Here is a 20,455-nt window from a genome sequence, read left to right on the forward strand (position 1 = left end):
GGTATGGTCAGACAACACCACGGTCGTGGCACATATCAACCGCCAAGGCGGCAGTTCAGCTGTTACTGTGGTCGCAGCCCCGGCTGGCTTCTCTTTGAGCAGTCCACTTACTGGGCCGACTCAACCATGCCGTGGATCTCCTGTCCAGAGGAGGTCCTCTAGCCTCGGAATGGTGTCTCCACCCCAGGGTGGTGGAACACATCTGGGAGTGGTTCGGCAGAGCAGACGTAGATCTCTTCACCTCGCGGGAGTCTATGCACTACCCTTTTTGGTTCTCGATGAGACCTCGACAGTCCCTTAGGAGTCGACGTCTGCCTGTTAGCTCTAGGGCTGTCATCGGTAGTTATTGCCACTATTCAGAGCACGAGAGCTCCCTCTACCAGGTCACAATACGCGTATAAGTGGTGGATGTGGTGCTGGAAGCCCTTACAAAAGGCCCATTTGAGCCACTCCACACTGTGGATCTGAAGCTCATGTCCTTAAAGACTGTGTTTTTGCTGGCTATTGCTTCAGCAAAACGGGTGAGTGAGCTGCATGCACTTTCAGTGCACCCTTCTTTCATTTGCTTCGCTGGAGATGGGTCTAGAGTCTCCAGGTGACCAAACTCAGCATTTTTGCCAAAAGTAATATCCCCATTCCACGTGAACCAATCTGTGGAGTTGATGGCATTGATGGCTGGAGGACCAACGGGTTGCACATGCTCTGCCTGGTGCGGGCATTCAGGTGCTATATTGACCATACAAGGAGTGTCAGACACACTGAACAGTTGTTTGTGTGCTATGGTTCTAGGACGCTGGGTCAGGCATTGTCTAAACAGCGCCTGTCCCACAGGATAGTGGATGCCATTGCTCTAGCTTATGAATCTGCTGCTTACTTTAGCGTCCACACTACGCAGCGTTTAATACCGTACTCGAGACCACCTAAACGTAGTGTCAATCCGGTTCTAAATTTGATCGAATCAGGTAGTGCGGTTTATCACATGTGTGGACGCTGTAATAACAAACTACATTTTGTGGGTATCCTCCAATATCACAACATGTTTTGTGATATATTCGACTAAATACGCAGAACAAGCGCCTGATGGACTTGCTATATCAGTGGGTAACAAAAATCTGTCGGGACATCTCTGCTAAACTAGTTTAAAAAATGGCAAAAGCACAACGTTAAAGTAGGCGACTGTAAAAATGAAATGCAAGGTAAGAGTGGGATCGTGATTAACAATTCACGTAATTTATCAACTCTGTTTGAAATAAAATTATGGGGACAACAGTTCGGCTCAAGCAAGATATGAAGGCAAAAGCAAATATTGTTTTGTAATTAACAGCTTTTCTGAGGTTAATTATGAAACAGAATCAGCTCAATTTGGTTAAAGGGACGTCATCTGATTAAAAATAAAACCTGAAAACTTCAAGCCCTACTTGTGTGTGTGTGTATTCGCATTTAGTTTTTTTTCCCAAAATACTTATTTGTATTTCTTTTTAGCAATATGGACCTATGTTAATATGTGACATAACACATTATTTTAAAATAAAATACAGTGCATGGTCTGATACTATCGTATTAATTTCCACTGTTCATTGCGTTGCTAGGTACGTAACGATTGTTTGTATGCATTAAGCCCGACCAAACATGCAACGGCTGTTCAGTGTGGACGCTTTGTTGAGCAGTTCTAATTATATAATGGTTTTGATTACTGTTCTCGAGGTCGGTTATGTTAACATTGTTGTTGGAAAGATTCTGTGCTAGGCACCTGACGAGGAAAAACCCTTGCTTAAATATTTATCAATTCAAATAAACATTATGAAGTTGTGGTTGGTTTGAGGTAGAGGATGAGCGGCACAATCGGATTCTCATGAAGCTGTTTTATGTCACTACCCATTTCTCTGATGATGTTGCATATACCAGATACCAGGCTTCGTAAAATCAGCCAAATGTTCCGTTTTACCCGTCCCGCTAACCACCTGCTTTTAAACTTACATAGCCTACTGAACAGTAGCCTATTCCCAAATGTGCTGGGTGCATAAAAAGCAATTATCCTAAAGACTAAAGTAAATCACAGTCAGTATAATAAGAACCTTATCTTATGAGTGTTGGTCTGATTTGTAAATTCAAATACACATATACAAATTTAAATTTCCTATTGTGTCCAAGTTACGCAGGCAGCAATCTGTTCACTGCCTGTCGCACTTATAAGACCTGTCCGTTATCCCCACTGATTTACAACCGTAACCTACACATAAAAGTATAGGTAGATTTAAATATAACAGTGTCATCTTACAGTATGCTTAAAAAAAAAAGTCTGATGATTACCATAGAAAGAGACGTGCCAGCTATACTGTTAGTATTCTTCAGCTATGGTGTTAAACCGATGGTTACTGTCATTTAGCTGTGTTTTTAGTAGTATTTAAAATTTCCAGTAACATATTCAGTTAATGTACAAATGTAGAGTAACGGATTTTGAATAAGTGATGATTTACATCCTGGAACCGTGTTCGCTTCTTTTGTTTCCTCCCGGGGGTTTCATTACATCAACAGGAACATGTAGAGGAAGCAGAAAGGGGACTATTTTATTAAACTGTCATCTGTTGAAAAAGGGAGGGCGCAAAAAGAAAAAAAAAAATACAGGCAGGTTCTGTCTGTGAGCTGGCAGACGGAGTAACTGTCAGAAAATCACTCTGGCTCGGTGATTCTACAGTTGGAGAAAGAAGTACACAAGTCTGACTGGAATACATTAACCTACACTGAGTAAGGAAGCCGGACGTGGAGGTATAAGAGACTGGCTGTGTTCTGGGGCAATTTCCATTAAAAAAGGGAACAACAACAACAACAAAAGTTTTTTTTTCTTAGAATGATTTTTCAACACTGTGAACGTCATCGCCGTGCTTCCCGTTAGCTACAGAGGACCATTTCCTTATTGATCGGTGTAGTCGAATTGATGGTGTATGTCCAAGTTAAATAAACTGGCTAAATAAATTAACGCGTTATTTTGGCATAAAAAGACACAGCACAACGTTGCGTCTAATTGCCGTTTTAAAAGTGTTCTGTGGATTTAGGCCACCACTGGATACTGAACGAAGAAGTGACATTTGCAGCAGTAGCGGAGTTGTTTAGAGTGGTTTTTTTTGTGTGTGTGTGTGGTAAATTGAGGTAGTTGGGTTAGGAGACGACTGACTGAATGTTTTTTTTTTTTTTTTTTTTTGTCGTTGTGGAAACAAACGCTTCATTATATTGCTTAAACTGATATTTGAAACGGGTATCTACTAAGAGTAACGGGAGTAGATTTTTGTTTACAAAGGATTGATACTACTGGTTAAGTATAAATAGATATTTAATGTGTGTCACATTTTGTGAATTACGTTTGGCTGTTATAAATGTGTTGTGTGCTGCCTTTTAATTGATCGGCATTTGTGAAAAAAACAAAACAAAACAAACAAACGACAAATGTGATTTAAGCTGTCAGGAGGTCTTGCAATCAGAAGACCATTTACAATTACAGGTTAAGAGAAAGCTTTCAACAGCTGTTTCTTATAGTCCTCTTGGGTGTTAAAAACGTCTAACTATTGTTTATGCACAGTATGATGATTATATCAGTAGTGCAAGGATTCCAACAATTCACGTTCATCTGCAGCATATAGTTATTCACAGTAAGAATATAGAGAGTATGTTTACTGGCATGCCTAAAAACTTTCTAATGAAAGTCTGAAAGTCAGATTTGCTTGCTTTAAAACTAGCCATAGTTCCAGACGTATGCCTTAAGTTGTTTTTATAATTATTAGGTGGTTATCCTATTTAACAGATTCGTGGTTACGGTTTTTCCTGGTGTCAAGATATTCCTCCAAAAAAAAAAAAAAGGTGTGAAGGCATTTTCTAAAGAAGTGGTTCTAAACAGTGTCCAGCTTTTTTTTTCTTTATCGCACAAAGTGTTGTATTTACTACAGTGACTACACCTGTCAAGTCTAAAAATAAATGCCTTGCATTGCCAGTCATTTCCAAATTAAATCAATGTATCCTTAAATGAAATGACATTTGTAAAACTTTAAAAATTCTTAGGAAAAAAGTAGTCCATGTATAAATACCTATTCTCTTTCTCTCTATATATTTCGTAAAGTACACTATATACTTTATATAGTAAGAAATTCTGCTGTCATAGCAAGCACAGTGTATGCCATGCGTCTGTCCTCCCTCCTGGCCTTATTCAGGCCTGCACTTCCTTTAATCCTGGGGCTTTCCTTGGGGTGCAGCCTCAGTCTGCTGACCGTGTCTTGGACACAGGGGGACACAGATGAACCCTGTGGGGATGGACTGGTAAACGGAGGGCTGTTTGCTGGAAACCAGGGACACAACACTAAAGGTGGCAATGGAGCAGGCGGAGAGAATGAAGATTTCCAGCCACACATTGTTCCTTACTACAGGGACCCCAACAAACTGCACAAAAAGGTCTTTAGGTGAGTAAACACCACCAACAAGGCTGGAAATAAGATTCCCATTGAATAGCAGATTGAGACATGCCTGGTTTTACTGTGACCTAGCCGGGGGGAGGTTAACTACGAGCTTGATTAGGCACGGTCTGTATGTAACAAGCTCTGGTGTGTCTTATTAAACTCATAGTAAAACCAGGAATGGATCAAACGTCTATGCAATGGGATTCTTATTTCCATCCCTGGCTGTAAAACTCTGTGTCTGTATTCAATTAAATCATGCCTATGCTAACACAATAAGGTTGTATTGAGTTGTTAATGCAGAAAGGTGTGCTTTCTCCTGTCTGGAAGTTTGATTCAACAGTCATAGAATTTGAGTCACAAGTAGCCTTATGTGTTTTTTTTTATTGAAACAATTCACAGTGTGATATATTAATTGTAGGTACTGGAGGAGTGTGAAAGGCTTGTTTTAATGACAGTTTGCCTGGCCAGAAAGTGCAGTGGGATTTTTAATGTCCACCATTTAAACAGGAGGCCACTGGGTACTTAACCTTCAACAACGAAGAGTATGATTCTTTATGAAAGTATAAAACACTGGAGAAAGTTGTGATAATGTAAGCATTGCAGAAAGTTTTGGTAAGATTCTGTAACAATTGGTTCCAGGATAATATTTGCACCATTTAAAAAAAAAAAAAAAAAAAAAAAAAAAAAAAAGGTAATCTTCCAAACAAAATCCCTCATATACAGAGTATACACAATGGTGTACAAGAAACTGCTGCAAGCTTTGTACTGGACTAAATGCTTTTTTGTTTGGTCCCCCTTTCACAGGACGCGGTACATCCACACAGAGCTGGGTATACGAGAGCGCCTTCTAGTGGGCATCCTGACATCACGGGCCTCGCTGACCACGCTGGCAGTGGCGGTAAACCGCACGGTGGCGCACTACTTCCACAAGACCTTCTTTTTTACAGGAGTTCGTAGCCCCAAGCTACCCCATGGCATGCAGGTGGTGGCTCACGGGGACGATCGGCCTGTCTGGCTGATGTACGAGACGGTGCGCTACCTCCACCAGCACTTTGGGGGAGACTATGACTGGTTCTACCTGGCACAAGATGACACTTACACGCAGGCAGAGCGGCTGAGCCAGCTGGTGAGCCACCTGAGCGCCGGGCAGGACCTGTACCTGGGACGCGCTGAGGAGTTCATTGGTGGAGACGAGCATGCCCGTTACTGCCACGGAGGCTACGGCTACCTGCTGTCCCGCAGCCTACTGGCCCGCCTGCAGCCGCACCTGGACACCTGCCGTAACGACATCCTGAGCGTGCGGCCCGATGAGTGGCTCGGCCGCTGCATCATCGACTCCCTGGGGCTGAGCTGTGTGGAGGTGCACCAGGTGAGAAGCAGAATGTGTTCTGTAGCAGTAATCCGTGCTTGTTTGGAATAACAGTGCTTCATATTGGTAATGCTGTTATACATCTGACTGTGAGTCTGCTGCACCACGTGGGGTTGGAGGCGCTGAAGAACTACATGTGTTTTTGTACGTAAGAATAGCACAAGAAGTGCAGCACAAAGGGTGCTGAAGCAAATTAAGAGTAGGAGCAATAGATGCATCACACTGCAATAAAGAGACTACAGCTGATGACATGCAGGCAGGACCAAATATAATGCAGCATTGTTTTGTTTTGTTGTGAGTGATGTTAAATTAAGTCACAATAAAGTTAGCTATACTGTTTAAATATTCTTAACTATATTATAAAAAAAAATATTGTACAGGGCGCTATGCAAGATGCCAGCTGATTTTCAACCATTCAATGTCAAAGTGGCTAGAAGCTCTTGTGGATATTAGCTTGTATCATACTCTATACTATATTCAGTATATAACGTTGTATAATCTATTCCCTAATTGATTTTTAAAATATATATATTTTTTAATTAACTTGCCAAAACATTTATGGAAATAAAAAAACTTAACATGGAAATAATAATAATAATAATCTTTATTTTTATATAGCGCCTTTTTATAGTGGACCACTATCACAAAGCGCTTTACAGGATATGAGACTAGGGTGTGTGAACTATGCATCAGCTGCAGAGTCACTTAAAAGAACGTTTCACCCGAAAGACGGAGCACAAGGAGGTTATGTGACTTGCTTGGGGTCACACATTGAGTCAGTGGCTGGGCTGGGCTGGAATTTGAATCGGGTACCTCCTGGTTACAAGCCTGTTTCTTTAACCACTGGACCACACAGCCTCCTACAGCTTCATACATGCATTGTCCGACTGGGATAAAAATATATAGTTATGCAATTATGACCATGGTTCATAGCAAGGACCAATCTAGGATCCCAGATATTTGTTACAGTCATACTCTTAATTGCATAATTGAACCAATTAAACCACTGTTCAGTTATTAATATGTTAATTATTTACTTTATAACCTCTAAAACCTGTGGAATGGCCCTCGAAGATCAGAGTTGTGCACCCATGCTGTTGCATTTTTAAAAAAAAATTGTCGTGGCTAATTATAACAAGACCCAGAGCTTGATATAAATGAATGCAAACCACAGATATGACCTCAACCTCCAACTGGTTATTAGCACTGAAAAAATCTTGGATTGTAAAAATAAATACTTGCCACTGCATGTTTTAGACAAAGAATAAAATAAATAAATAAATTGAAGTGGTGCTAGCTTTTAGTAAAATGAGGAAGCTCAGAAGTCCTGCCCAGGAACTACTCCTGCTGGATTAGCAGGGCAGGTGCAACATTTTCTGCTGTTTAATTGCTCTGGTTTTCCTCAATAGGAGATGCAGTATCTGTATTTTGAGCTTGGGAAGAACGCTGACCCTGAACGTGAGGACAGTGCTGCATTTAAAAATGCCTTCACAGTCCATCCCGTCTCCGACCCCACGCTGATGTATCGGCTGCACAAGCGCTTCAGTCAGATCGAGCTTGAGAGGACCAACCTTCAGATCCAGCAACTACAGGCAAGTCCTAAGCTTTCCCATGACAAGACAAAAAAAACTTTATGTGAAATATATATAGTTAATAGTTGTATGATTATACGTACAAATTAGTGCCATCAGTATGATTTTATTTATCGTCAAATCTAGGCAATAAAAAGAAAAGTATATAGAGATGTCTTACTTTTCCAAATTACTATGACTCCAATTGCAAATGGTCTGGATAAAGATGCAAGCTGTGTATTATTATTATTATTTTTTTTTTTTAGCATCCAGGAAAAGCCATAATCATGCAAACATTGCTTTGCAATGGGAGCCCTCATTTAGGCCATATAGAAACTATGTTCAGTAACTTTTAAAGAAAACAAATAAATGTGTGTTTCCTACCCTCCGTACTGTTCATATTTCTGAGGTTATGGTGAGATTATATTCTGTGCTAAACGAGGTTGGGCTTTGGCAGTAAAGTAGATGTGGAAAGTTTTAGTCTTGAGTTACTTAATAAGATTTAAGAAAATGAATGGAGCACAATGCTTTTTTTTCTCATCTTTTTATTTCTCATATGCACACTGTATGTTTCAGTCTATATTAATAAATAATATACAAAGTTTACAGTAAATCAGTGGTTAGTGTAAAAGGAACTTGCTTTTCAAAGTCTAATATTAAGATTGAGTCCATATAGGAGGCTATGTGGTCCAGTGGTTAAAGAAAAGGGCTTGTAAACAGGAGGTCCCCCGTTCAAATCCCGTCTCAATCACTGGCTCACTCTGTGATCTTGAGCAAGTCGCTTGACCTCCGTGTGCTCTGTCTTCCAGGTGAGATGTTGTTGTACGTGACTGTGCAGCTGATGCATAGTTCACACACCCTTGTCTCTAAGTCGCTTTGGATAAAGGCGTCTGCTAATAATAATAATAATAATAATAATAATAAAGATGTGGTTTAATGGGAGGGAATGTGGTTTGTGGTGGAAGCAAAGAACTGTAAGGCAGATCCTGGGTTTAAATGTCAGCTTAGCTCTTGGCACAGTCACAGACAGCTTTAAAACTGAGCTGGGCAGTCCTGTGAAATAAAAATGTCATCTGTTGGTAGGGAATTAAGTGTTGCACAGAATACTTTCATTTTATAATAAATACGTAATAATAATTTTAATCATTGCAAATGACATTTGTATACCGGTATACGTTAAACATCTTTAGCTGATCCTAACTTGATTCCAAATTCCCTTTTTATACACATTTAGCTTTTGTTAATCAAACCATGAAATAGATCAAATAGAACAGAATAATATAGTCCATGTCAATTGCATGAATTAATGTGAATTCAGACTTAATACATTTTATAAAAAAAGGACATTTTTTTTATTTTTTATATTAATGTTATGAATCCTTCTTTACTGTTTTATAGGTCCAGATCAGTAACCTCAGCTCACTGACACCAGAGGGGAAGGGAGGGGCCACCTGGCCCATTGGCATCAACTCTCCCTTCCAGCCCAAAACCCGCTTTGAGGTGATTAACTGGGAGTACTTCACAGAGGAGCACATCTACTCCTGCATCGACGGGGCCCCCAAGTGCGAACTGCGGGGGGCAGACCGGGCAGATGTAAGCAATGTGGTGGAGATTGCTGTGGAGAGGCTGAACGAGCGCTACCAGCCCGTCCTGCGCTTTCGCAAGCAGCGTCTGCTGAATGGCTACCGGCGCTTCGACCCCACACGGGGCATGGAGTACACCCTGGACTTGGCCCTGGAGGCCTTCACGCAGAAGGGACACAGCCAGGTGATAGCCAAACGGGTGGGCCTCTTGCGGCCACTTAGCTCCATCGAGATCATTCCCATGCCCTACGTGACAGAGGCCACCAGGGTGCAGGTCATCCTTCCCGTCACGGCCCAAGAGCAAGACTACGTGGGTAACTTCCTGGACATGTACGTGATGAATGCTCTGGACACCCATGACAACGTGCTCCTGACCTTCCTCTTCATCTACGAACCCTTCGATGCCCAGAGGGTCAGCCAGAATGATGTCTTTGCTGGGATCAAGTCCATGATTGGCGAGGTGGAGAAACGATATGCCGATGTCAAGATCCTCTGGATCAGCGTCAAGACTGAGGTCCCCTCCCAGGTCAAACTGATGGACATCATCTCCAAGAAGCATCCCGTTGACACTCTGTTCTTTCTGGCCAGCGTCTGGACAGAAGTTAACACCGACTTCCTCAACAGGTGCCGGATGAATGCAATCAGCAACTGGCAGGTCTTCTTCCCTATCCACTTCCAGGAGTACAGCCCAGCCATCGTGTACCGTGACCAACAGCCCTCTGTTGCTTCCTCCTCGGCTGCCGAGTCGCTAAAGGATGGCCATTTTGACCGCCACGTCTTTGAAGAGGCCTGCTTCTACAATGCAGACTACATGGCTGCACGCACCAAGATGGCGGCCGATATCCTGGACAACGATGAGATGCTGGAGAGCATGGATGTCTATGAGATCTTCGTTCGCTACTCCAGTCTGCACGTCTTCCGCGCTGTCGAGCCTGCTCTGGTGCAGAAGTATGTCCGCAGAACGTGCAATCCTCGCTTCAGTGAGGACATCTACCACCGTTGTGTGCTGAGTAACCTGGAGGGGCTGGCCTCCCGATCACACTTGGCTATGGCCCTGTTTGAACAGGAGCAGGCCAACAGCACTTAAAGCGACTGCGTATGGGCACTACGCCACACATTTGCAACTCCAGCATACTAAATTCAATAACTGAACATTTTTGAAACTGGATGGATATTTTACTAATAAGATCAGGAAAACCTGGTCTTATTGCTCAATCTTGGTCTAAACTGGAAAGCAAAAGAAAAATACACTCCACTTTCCTTATCCTTCTTGTATCTGGCTGTGTTGTTTATTTAAGTGGGCTTCCATCAAAAGGCTACTATAAAACAATATTAAAGACAATGTTGTTGTCTTCATAACATTGTTTAGGCATGGGTGCCCAGTGTTTATTAAGAATGCAAGCGCATGAACTATGTCTACAGGCACCTTTAACAGTTGTTAGTAAGCTGCATTAGATCAGTTAAGTCCTGTTCATTGTCATTTCAATGCTAGCAAAGTCTCCCAATTTTACATCATTGGCTGATTGCCCATGGCTATTGGCAAACAAGGAATTCCCTGCAGCTGTCTTGTTTTTTTCATTCCAATTCTAAACCATTTTGCTTGTTACTCAGCCATTTTCAGATGCCAGATGTCCAGTCCGGTGCCTGTTGCTTGTGACTCTCTGTTTTAAAATATTTGCCTTTTTTGTTATTGTTAATAAATTATGTAAATGAATGATCAAGCCTGGAATGCTCAGTGTACATTTTGATTAGTATTTTAAGGTCCAGAGACTCATTTCAAACTGCTGGCATACACCCATGTACATGGGTTGTGTAAGTTAACAAAAACAGCCTGTCAGTACTCTTGTATTACATTCTGAAAATAAACCAACAAATGTGAATATTGATCACTTTTTTCGGTTTCTGTCTCTGCAGAACAATGAATATGGGCCTGTACCCCCCCCCCCCCATATTACCTTGGCAAAACTTCTGTGTTGGAATATCACTTCACCGATACTAGCTGAAATGACCCCTAACAGTATAAAAACACTTCTTAACCCCATAGTCCTCATGAGAACCACTTTACAGAAAAAATAATGTAATCAATATTTGTTTTAAAAAGCGGCACTCGCATTGTCTAATGAGACTTTAAATAATCTGCAGGGATAACCATGCATCTGTGTGTAAAGTACCAGCTTACAATTAACATGCAGTAGAGGGAGGAGAGGTTGCAGCAGCAGCTATCAGCAATCTATAAAATATATCATGCCAAGGAAAGCAATGCATAAGCAAGGGCGGCAGTACTGTGCAGAAGAGTGATTCTTTAATAGGCCATTTGATTACCTGGTTTATTTTACTCCCCAGAGATGTATCTTTCACTGTACTATGTTACAAATATACTTTTGTCAGCCTTTACTCTAACATGGCTTGACTGCCAACTAATATATGTTTGCTCTCACAATCATAAATAACAGACTTGGTAAAAATGCATGCTTTTTTATGGATCTTGAGAAAGAGAAATGTTTATTTTCCTCCACCAGGCCTGAACAGTTAACATGCTATGTAAGAGATTCCATTGAGGCGCATTGTGAGGTATGTATGAGGATATATTGCAGTTAGCCATTGCCTCTTTATCCTGGATGAAATAACTTATTCTGAGGGAGATATATTTATACCATAAGTGTTTTTTATTTTATTTTTTTTGTCTGCTTCAATGGAAAGTCTTGCCACCCACTTCCCAGAAGAGTCTTAAGTAAAATGCTGGTCTCCAATGAGATGAGTCTGCAGTTGAATTGCCTTCAATGCTGAGTATGAAAAAGGCACACAGCACACAGAGTTTTGTGTGACAAGCTCTGTTGAAAGTTTTTTTTTTTTGGGGGGGGGGACGTCCAAATGATTTTCAGGCAACATTCTTAATGTCTAATGTTTTGTTTAATTCTGTTACATTTTTGACTGTAGATTGTGCAATAAGTTGGCTACTGTCCCTGGTTGTGTGGTGGGGTCAGAAACGAATGTTTGTGGCATATCATGGAACTTTCTGTCCAGACTCACTGTCTGATTCACATGCATGCCTACTTGCTATGAAGACATGCTCTGTCTGCATGCTGGGGGTGGCATGAAAAATCATACCACGCAGCAGAAGAACAACACACATGCTGGAGCGCTTATAGTACACCCACTTGACACACTATGAAGACACTCCTCCTTCCATTTGCGTATTTTTCATATGTGAAAGAATTGGCTATGCCATGCCTGTAGTGGTGTCTCTGTTACCTGCAGCATAATTTCCATATCTGCAGTGTATAAGTAACTGAGTATTGAAAATGGTTTTAATCCTGTTCAGCTAAACTGTTCCTTACCCGTATCTTGCTATATATGGAGTGAATCAGAAGGGACACACCATTGGGACATATAATACAATTCATCATTCTTTAGTGTGCCTGTAAAAACATAGGACCTACCAGTGGAGTTACTGGAAAAACTAAACCGTAATGAATCTGGCTGATAACCTAATATCAAGAAAAGTGCAAATACACAAAAACAATCTATTTGGTTACGTCCTTGCGATGCGTCAGTTATGATACACTTCTCATGACCCGATGTAGAACAAATATCACTTGCAACTTATGCAATATTGACACAGCCCATTACACTGAAATGGCTGTCTAAGCGTGATGTTGAGACTTTTAAGGCCATTCTGTAGTTGTATACCTAGTCAGAATACTCTCTTGACTCACTGGGCAATATTGTGTAAGCGTTTACTTCAGTCTTAAATTAACTCCTACTTTTTGAAAGGGGTCAAATGTCTGTTAATTTTACAAAACTAGAACCAAACAACTAAGTAATATAATCCAAGCTCTCTTCAGTACTCTCCAGGTGTTTGTTTCTTAGTTTGTAACATTGGCATGATTTTTTCACCTGTCAAAAAATAGGAGTTAATTACAGACTGGAGGTAACGCTTTGAAAGCATGGCCCACTTAGGCATGAAATCTCTCAAGAGCATTGTTTTGTCTACTATTAAAAAGCAGAAACTGCAGAGCAGGATTTTTTGTGTTTGCTACAGCTGTCCTGAATACGCCCGTCCACATTATATTATATTATAGAAAATATAACTAGTAGTAGTCGACTGGGCAGGACGTGAATCTATCGTGTTGTGGCAGGATACATTAATTTTAAAAAGACTGAATGTGAAAATAAAATCTGTAAAACTGAATGATTTACAGAAAAATATTTATATGTATGTACATTTTCATAAGCAATCGATCACAGCACACGGAGAAATGTATGTCTAGAAACTTTTTAGTTTTGCAGTCAGCAGCAAGTGATTTGTTGTGGACCACCAATACATTTCATATAGAAGAGGAAACTCTTCTGAACCTCAGAGGAAATCTGTTTAGTAGTAGTTGTAGTAGTTTTTTTTTAAATTTGATTTTATTTTGTTATTAGTAATCGCGAACCTTAATAACAGGACATTTGTAGGGCTGAGTAGCCTAGAGCTCAGAGGTTCCAGTTTGAGATCCCAATTCAACCACTGGTCTGCTGACTGAACCACCTTGTACCTCAGATACAAGCGGCACAAGATGATACGCTCAAAAGGAGGTTCACTTAGCTGCACTGTTCAAAAGGGAATTAGAAATCTGGCACTCAACATCAGGACCACCAAGCTCCGAATGAACTTCATATGGCCAAGGCCCTCCCTCCATCCCTTGGAGAGGAGAAAGGTCACAACTTCCAGGACCATTGCATGCACCTCTTTTTACCCAGGCTTTCTTTTTTATTATCTATAATTACATAGTCTCTTAATTATGTCTTTCTTCATGGGATCCTGCTTGGGAGGAACATGGTGTCTTGAGGCTGATCAGTACAAAACTAGACTGATTTCATGATTAGTGACCCAAGGCACTGAACAGAAGTAGTCTCAGTACATCAAGTGATTAGAAATGGACCAGTGCCCATCTATTGTGAAACACCCCCATTTCTTTGTAGCGAGTCCCATCTTGCAGTCCAGGGAGCCTTGAACACACCTGTAATGTAGGCCCTAATACACAGCAGAACGGTTTACAAAGCACTGTTTACCATCTTGTGGTTTGCAAAGCAATAAGATGGCTAAGAATAAAGTCTAACCTTTTAACTTGTGTTAAAACATTTTTAACATATATGCGATGGGCTAGATTCTCAAAGCTGTTTACTTCACATACCCAAAATAAGTCACCAACCCAGAAATAAAAAACATAAACATCAGGCATTTTCTTTAAAGTTATAATTGGCATTTTTTTAATCTTTTCAAATTGCCCAAATGACAATTTGGAGTAAATAACTTTAAGAATCTACTCTTTTAAGTACAGGACATTTAAAGAACAATTTCCCAAAATAAATCTGGCCCATTCCTCTGAACTGCTTGTGTTGCCTGAGGCCGACATATTACTCCTTTTCTAAAAAAAAAAATGTTGAAAAAACATGTAGATGCGGCATGCTTAATCTCAATTTACCAGCTTTGGGTTTGTCTTTAGAAGTTTAGTTTCATAGACAATCTAAGTTTCAAACACAATTTCACATTCTACTGTACATGGATACCTTTTATATGAAAGCAATGTAAACACATGCGCACAAGAAACAGACTACAGTTAGATCAGGCACCAGCAGCAATCTAGGCACCTCCCTCTTACACATTAGCGCGGTAAGGCTAGCCTCAATAAAAAGGGCAAAGATTTAGTTAATTATATGTAGTAGAATTCCAATTAGCAGTTTCACTACACTGACTTGTCGATTCAGTATGTAACAACATGAAGTCTATATTCTATAGATAAGACCAAAAAGCCCTACTCACACTCATCCGTTCTTATGTTAGAATTACTCCCAGCTTTCTTTCTTTAACAAGTACTTTAATACAGTAAACTAAAGTTTTTTTGTTTAGTTTTTGTTTTCATTTTGACACTGAACAATGTCTCTGCTCAAATACTGAAAAATGGTAAGCTCTCTAGTAGCCTGCCATGTCCCATGAGTGATGGCTCCAGGTGGGTGGAGAATTCTCATGTAAATGATAAAATCCCATCAGGGGCACATCATGGAGAAGCAGACTTTTCTACGTGGCAGTGCTGCTATGCATTGACTGACCCACCCCACCACTGACTGCGGCTCCTGCAGAGTTGCAGTGTGGTTAGTCCTGTGAGTAGAACAACAGCCTGAAAACCAGGAGACTCTACATTCCAGTCTCAACTCAGCCACCGGACCTCTTTCCAGACCTGCCCCAAATAGGTGTTTCATTTTGGTTAAATGTGTATGAATCACCAGGACTTTAAAGGATTTTCCTGCCTCCCAGTAACAAAACCTTTGCTTTCATGCTAATCTGTTTTTCACATCTATTTTTCATGTATCCTCTCAGATTAAGCCCATATACTTTAAGCAAACCCAACTAGTTTTCCTTTACACAGCATAGAATACCTGGGGTCCTGTTACCTGTAACACAGACTCAGGCTTCACCAGTCAAAGTGAAACTAAAGTCTGCAAATCAAAAAGATAACAAGGAAGGTAAAGGGAAGTCAAAGGAACTAACAATGCCTCAGTAAATGAGGGGTTTATTTCCTTTGTCATCCATAACTATAATAACTGTAAAACACTCAATAGTGGTACATTTAGAAATAGTAAAAGAAACATTTGAACTTCAAGACTCTATGTCTTCAATGTTTTGGGGTGGGGGGGGGGGTGCAGACCACATCACCAAGTGATATGAGAATGTAAACTAAAACTAATTTAAACATTGAAGATATTGAGAAAGATGTTGAAAAATGTGTAATTAAATTTGCTAAGTTTCTTTTTATATTTCTAAATGTAATTCCTGTGTGTAGGGCTATTCATGTCTATAAAGCAGGGTACACCCAGGCTAATTCTGCAACAATACAGGGCCATCGTTGCCGATCACATCAGCTTCTGCAGCTGTGCCCCTCTCCATATTCATAATACAACATTCTACCAAACTACATTGGAATGACTGTTTTTTGGTTTGCATAGATGTACATGTGAACCAAGCCATCTTTTCTGGAATGACTGGCTTCAGGAAAAGCTTTCATTAACCCTCAACATAAAATCTCTGTCCCTTTCCAAGAAGCATAACTGATATCAAGCTTTCTTTACATCACCCAGCATTGAGACTAACATTAAAAATACATAAACAAGTGACTCACAACAATAATGCAACAATAATCACCCCCCCCAAAAAAAAAATAAAAAAAATAAAGCCTAAAGCATATTAGTAACAAACTAATAGTTTCTTTAAATGTCGAATTACTTTGGAAATCTAGTGACAGCAGCCAGGTTATTGCCATCACTCTTCTGTGTCCCTCATATACAGGGATTCATGTTGTATATGTTTACAGTGCAAAACAATAGCCTGTCGCGCTAATGTAATCAATGTTATTTTCTCCTCAGTTCAAGCATACGAACCCCTTATACAATCAACAGTCTTTTAGTAACGTTAACTGAAAATCACAGGTGTCCCAAGTACATTTCAAATGAGAGCTGTAAATCCGGTTTCATTACTATACTCCAGGAGCGTGCACCTGGAATAAAGTGGTTAGAAGGATGTCTTATGAAATCATCTACATTTTCCTAATATTTAATTTCTTACCTGTGGTTTCTGCTCAGATCTAGGCATATTAACTATTTCCCGCTTATATATATATATATATATATATATATATATATATATATATATATATATATATATATATATAATTTATTTTTTTTTTTATTTGGGGAAGCGAGATCAGTGCTGCACAGGATTCAGTGCACAATGCTTCACCTGTGGGCTTTACTGCACAACCCCAACCCTCCCTCCCAACAACCAATAATTAAGCAGAAACTGTGATGCTCAAATGGCCCATTGAGTCCTCACTTTGGCAGCCATCCACCACACAATAGTGTTTTGTCTGTAGTGATTCTTTGTGGCTTTGTGAATTAGCCTTGAGACAGCACTGTTATCTTGTTGCCCTTGTAATACTGTGAAGTGATTTTATTAAGAAGTTTTTTTATGACAGGAAGATACTGCTGTAACATGTTTCTACCCTTATACAAGTTTGCAGTGGTAAATTGAACAACACAATTTTGCCTGAAAAATCTGTTTAGCACTCATCTCTAGTTTTTTAGTCCCTGTTAGTCTATAAAACTCACTTAATAATCATACATTTTACTTGTCACTTTATTAATGCTTAGTAACCCTGGACTCTTATTCAGAACTTCACTATTAAAGTATCCTGTTCAGGAAAAAACACCAGCTTGTAAGATGATCTGCCCTTTAAAGATACAGTATCTGGGAAAACAGACAAAGCCTCTCATCAAGGATATCATCTGGCCCTATTCCCTAAAATATGCACCCTCATGACGTTTTAAAATACTTTTACAGACAGAAATAAACTAAAAAGAATAAGATACAGTTGGATGTTTGATTTTCATAACATTGGGGTCAATGATGGTATTAAGATGCACTGCCATTAAGAACCATTGAATAGACTATACAGTCTTTAATAAACAATGAGCTAATGCATTTGGAAAAGGCCCCAGCACATCTTCAGTTATGTAAAATGGAGGCTCATGAACCAGCATGTAGGTAGCTCCACCCTGTGGCCAAGAAGTGCTACACAAGCAGGATTTCTGCAAAACTATTGGAATTCACATTACCTGTATAAGGTTGTGTATATAACTTTGTTTCTATTGTATCTTGGAATTCCTCAGTAAACAGTGTCTAAAGGCCACTACACACCAGACGCGATGTAACAAGCGAATATGTGCAGTGATGTGACAAAATGAATAGAACCTACCTATACTTTTGAGAAGTATCCTTCACACCCCAGGCGACCTGTCAGGTGACGTGGGGGCAGCACTGGAGCGATGTGAACTAAACAGGATTGAACCCTCATTTCTGTGATTTATTTGTGCGACAACTGGGGAATGGAGCAATCACAGAACTGCTTCAATGCACGGTGTCTATCAGGGTGAAGCAGTATTCATAAAGAGTAATAAATAGTATTTGCCCTGGAAAAATGCCCAGAGCTTTATGACAAAGGTCATCGCAATTATTAAGATACAGAGATGAAAGACATGTTGAAATATTCCTGTCAATAGTAATTTCTAATAGTAATATTTGTTTTGGAGTGAAACTGAGCCCATATAAAAATATGTATTTAAAAATATATATATATACATAGGCTATGAATCTGTGGCATCACGTCTGTGTCGCTCAGATGTGCATGGGCATGGTCATGCAAAAGTATCCTGTCACCCGATGAATAATCACATCGCGTCTGGTGTTTGTAGTGACCTTCGGTGAGTCTGAAATTGTCAGATGGGGCAATAATTTTAATTAAGCCATGAATCACAAGACAAGGAAACAGTGCAAATTACACTGTGGACAAATCCAAAGTGGATCAAAGTGATACCTATGTTGTGTGTGTGTGTGTGTGTATATATATATAATTCAGTACAAATATATCCACACACTCACTCCGCTAATGTGAGGCATTAGCAGGACCTAACCACACAGGCTTCACAGGTCCCTCAAGTTGGCTCTAGCTGCACTTGACAGGTGAAAAAAACGGACTTGCAACAATTTGGTGAGATCTACAGCTATACATGATGCCTGATTTCTGCAAGAACTAAACACATGCTCCATCATGCAGTAATGGAGTGGCTTGGTCAACTACAGGACCTTTTGAGTCAGTATCTGTGGGATGTGGGATTATTTATTGAGAAGTCACTGCAGGCATTCCAGGAGGAGTTGGGAATGGGGCCAGTATTAAGGGGTCCTTTTCTTAGACCTGCACACATGGTTCCATGCGTTAAAATCAGTGAGTGTATCATACAGTATGTATTCTTTTTCTCCATACGACTAGCTGTTTTTAAAAAGGAAAGTACATGCTAACTGTGTGGTCAAGCAATGACACTGAAGAAGATCCCAGTGATATCCAGAACAGCAGTGCCCACTCCAAGGACACAGAACATAGGGTTACCATGACGACAAACAAGAAAAGTCACAACACTGTGAGAAGACGATGGCAAGCGGGGGGTGCTGCTGCAACACTGGAGTTCTGCTGTTTCCGTGTGGAAGGGTTTAGGTGTTGCGCACGGCCAGTGCTTGTTCCAACTCCTGTCTGCGCTGCTGAATCTGGAGGAGAACGGAGGAGGGTGGGGGGGTATAAAGATGCTAGAAATCCCATTTTGAAAAGTTTTGAAGACTATAGCACTGAGGCGGTTAGTGTCCGAGATCAGAGTCCCTCTAGCAACAATGCTGTGGCGCTAATTGAAATGAATGGATTTTTGCGGGAAAACAAGCATTGTTGCTGCAGGGAGTGTGCAATCAGAGCTAATTGGCCTCTAGTACGTAACTTACATTATATATCACATATCAGAAATCAACCAATCACAATGGAATGTTTACCAACATTCCAGTACAGCTTACCCTGTGTACAGATGTCATCCCGTGCATAGAATACCACACCTAATTACAAAGTTCAAAAATAAAAACAAGACAAACAAAACACACATACTTGGTACCTTTCTTAAAATGTTTATGAACTTGACACTAGCTTCGCCAAAGAATATATTAACAAAACTGCAAATAAAAAAAAATAAAAAAAAATTTTATTTTTAATAAATAGTCTCACCCACGACACTACACACATTATTCAGGGACTGTTAAGTCTGTTAGAAAAATAAACATACTTTTTATTTTAACGCTATTCTTGAGTGCAATCATTATGTGTACTGTATCTCTTATTGCAGAAGATACGTCGTTTTTGCAGCTTCGCAGTCCAAACTGCACAAGACGACATCTCTTACACAAGACGAGACCCCCTATACATGACTTGGAGTAGTATGGATGCTGAAAGGGGAAGGGGAGGTGGTTTCCCCTTCTGTAGAAGTACAGTCACAGACAAAAGTATTGGCACCTTACACTTACTGTAAGGGAATTCAAGAGAACATGTTAAATACAAGCATTTAGTGAACAGTAGCCACTAATTTATCTGACAAAGACCAAAATACACAATGTCTGGTAGTTTAACAAACAATCTTTATAAAAAAAGCAAAAGCATTTAAGCAATTTCAAATATTTGTTCAAGACAAAGGTATTGGAACCTTTACATTAGAAGTCTGTACAAATGTAAAATAACTAATTAAAAATAAATAGTAATTGATTGAAATCCATCATTACACAGTAATTAAAGAGTAAGTAGCTGGGTTCCAAAAAATATAGCGTTATTTGTCCCCACGTGTTGCTATAACTGTTTAAATAATCTACCTGTAATATCTTGTTTTATTGTTAACATCCTGATAACTTCTTACACTTCTAACTTTAAAGTCTGTCTCAAAGCTATTTTTTAAAATGGCCGCTCTACTGCACTGGAGTTTGAGACCTATCCTCTGTTTTCAACTCCGGTCCTGAGGATCGTTAACAATAACATTTTATATGTAACCTGAACTCTGCAACTGTTTAAGAGCTGAACACCATTAAAAAGGTCT

At 40.0% G+C, this 20,455-nt stretch overlaps 2 protein-coding genes across 8 annotated transcripts in view; one reads left to right on the forward strand and one right to left on the reverse strand.

The window, feature by feature from the left end:
* The first annotated feature begins 2,550 nt into the window (after positions 1–2,550).
* LOC121312823 (chondroitin sulfate glucuronyltransferase-like) lies at positions 2,551–10,841 on the forward strand. Its single transcript, XM_041244622.1, has 4 exons — positions 2,551–4,445; positions 5,247–5,811; positions 7,221–7,403; positions 8,781–10,841. The coding sequence occupies exons 1-4, from the start codon at positions 4,168–4,170 to the stop codon at positions 10,050–10,052; spliced, it is 2,298 nt and encodes a 765-aa protein (XP_041100556.1). The 5' UTR covers positions 2,551–4,167; the 3' UTR covers positions 10,053–10,841.
* Positions 10,842–16,801: 5,960 nt separating this feature from the next.
* LOC121312824 (SWI/SNF-related matrix-associated actin-dependent regulator of chromatin subfamily D member 3-like) overlaps positions 16,802–20,455 on the reverse strand; it is a 67,631-nt gene continuing 63,977 nt past the window's right edge. For 3 of the 7 annotated variants that reach the window (XM_041244628.1, XM_041244629.1, XM_041244624.1), the window contains exon 14: positions 16,803–19,100. In XM_041244628.1, the coding sequence (XP_041100562.1) occupies positions 19,047–19,100 (54 nt within the window). In that variant the 3' untranslated portion in view covers positions 16,803–19,046. Of the gene's footprint in view, positions 19,101–20,455 lie in introns of all 7 variants that reach the window. The other 4 variants (XM_041244623.1, XM_041244625.1, XM_041244627.1 and 1 more) reach the window with 2 other exon arrangements.

This window comes from Polyodon spathula, chromosome 3, assembly GCF_017654505.1.
Source record: "Polyodon spathula isolate WHYD16114869_AA chromosome 3, ASM1765450v1, whole genome shotgun sequence".
NCBI classification, from domain to species: Eukaryota; Metazoa; Chordata; class Actinopteri; order Acipenseriformes; family Polyodontidae; genus Polyodon; species Polyodon spathula.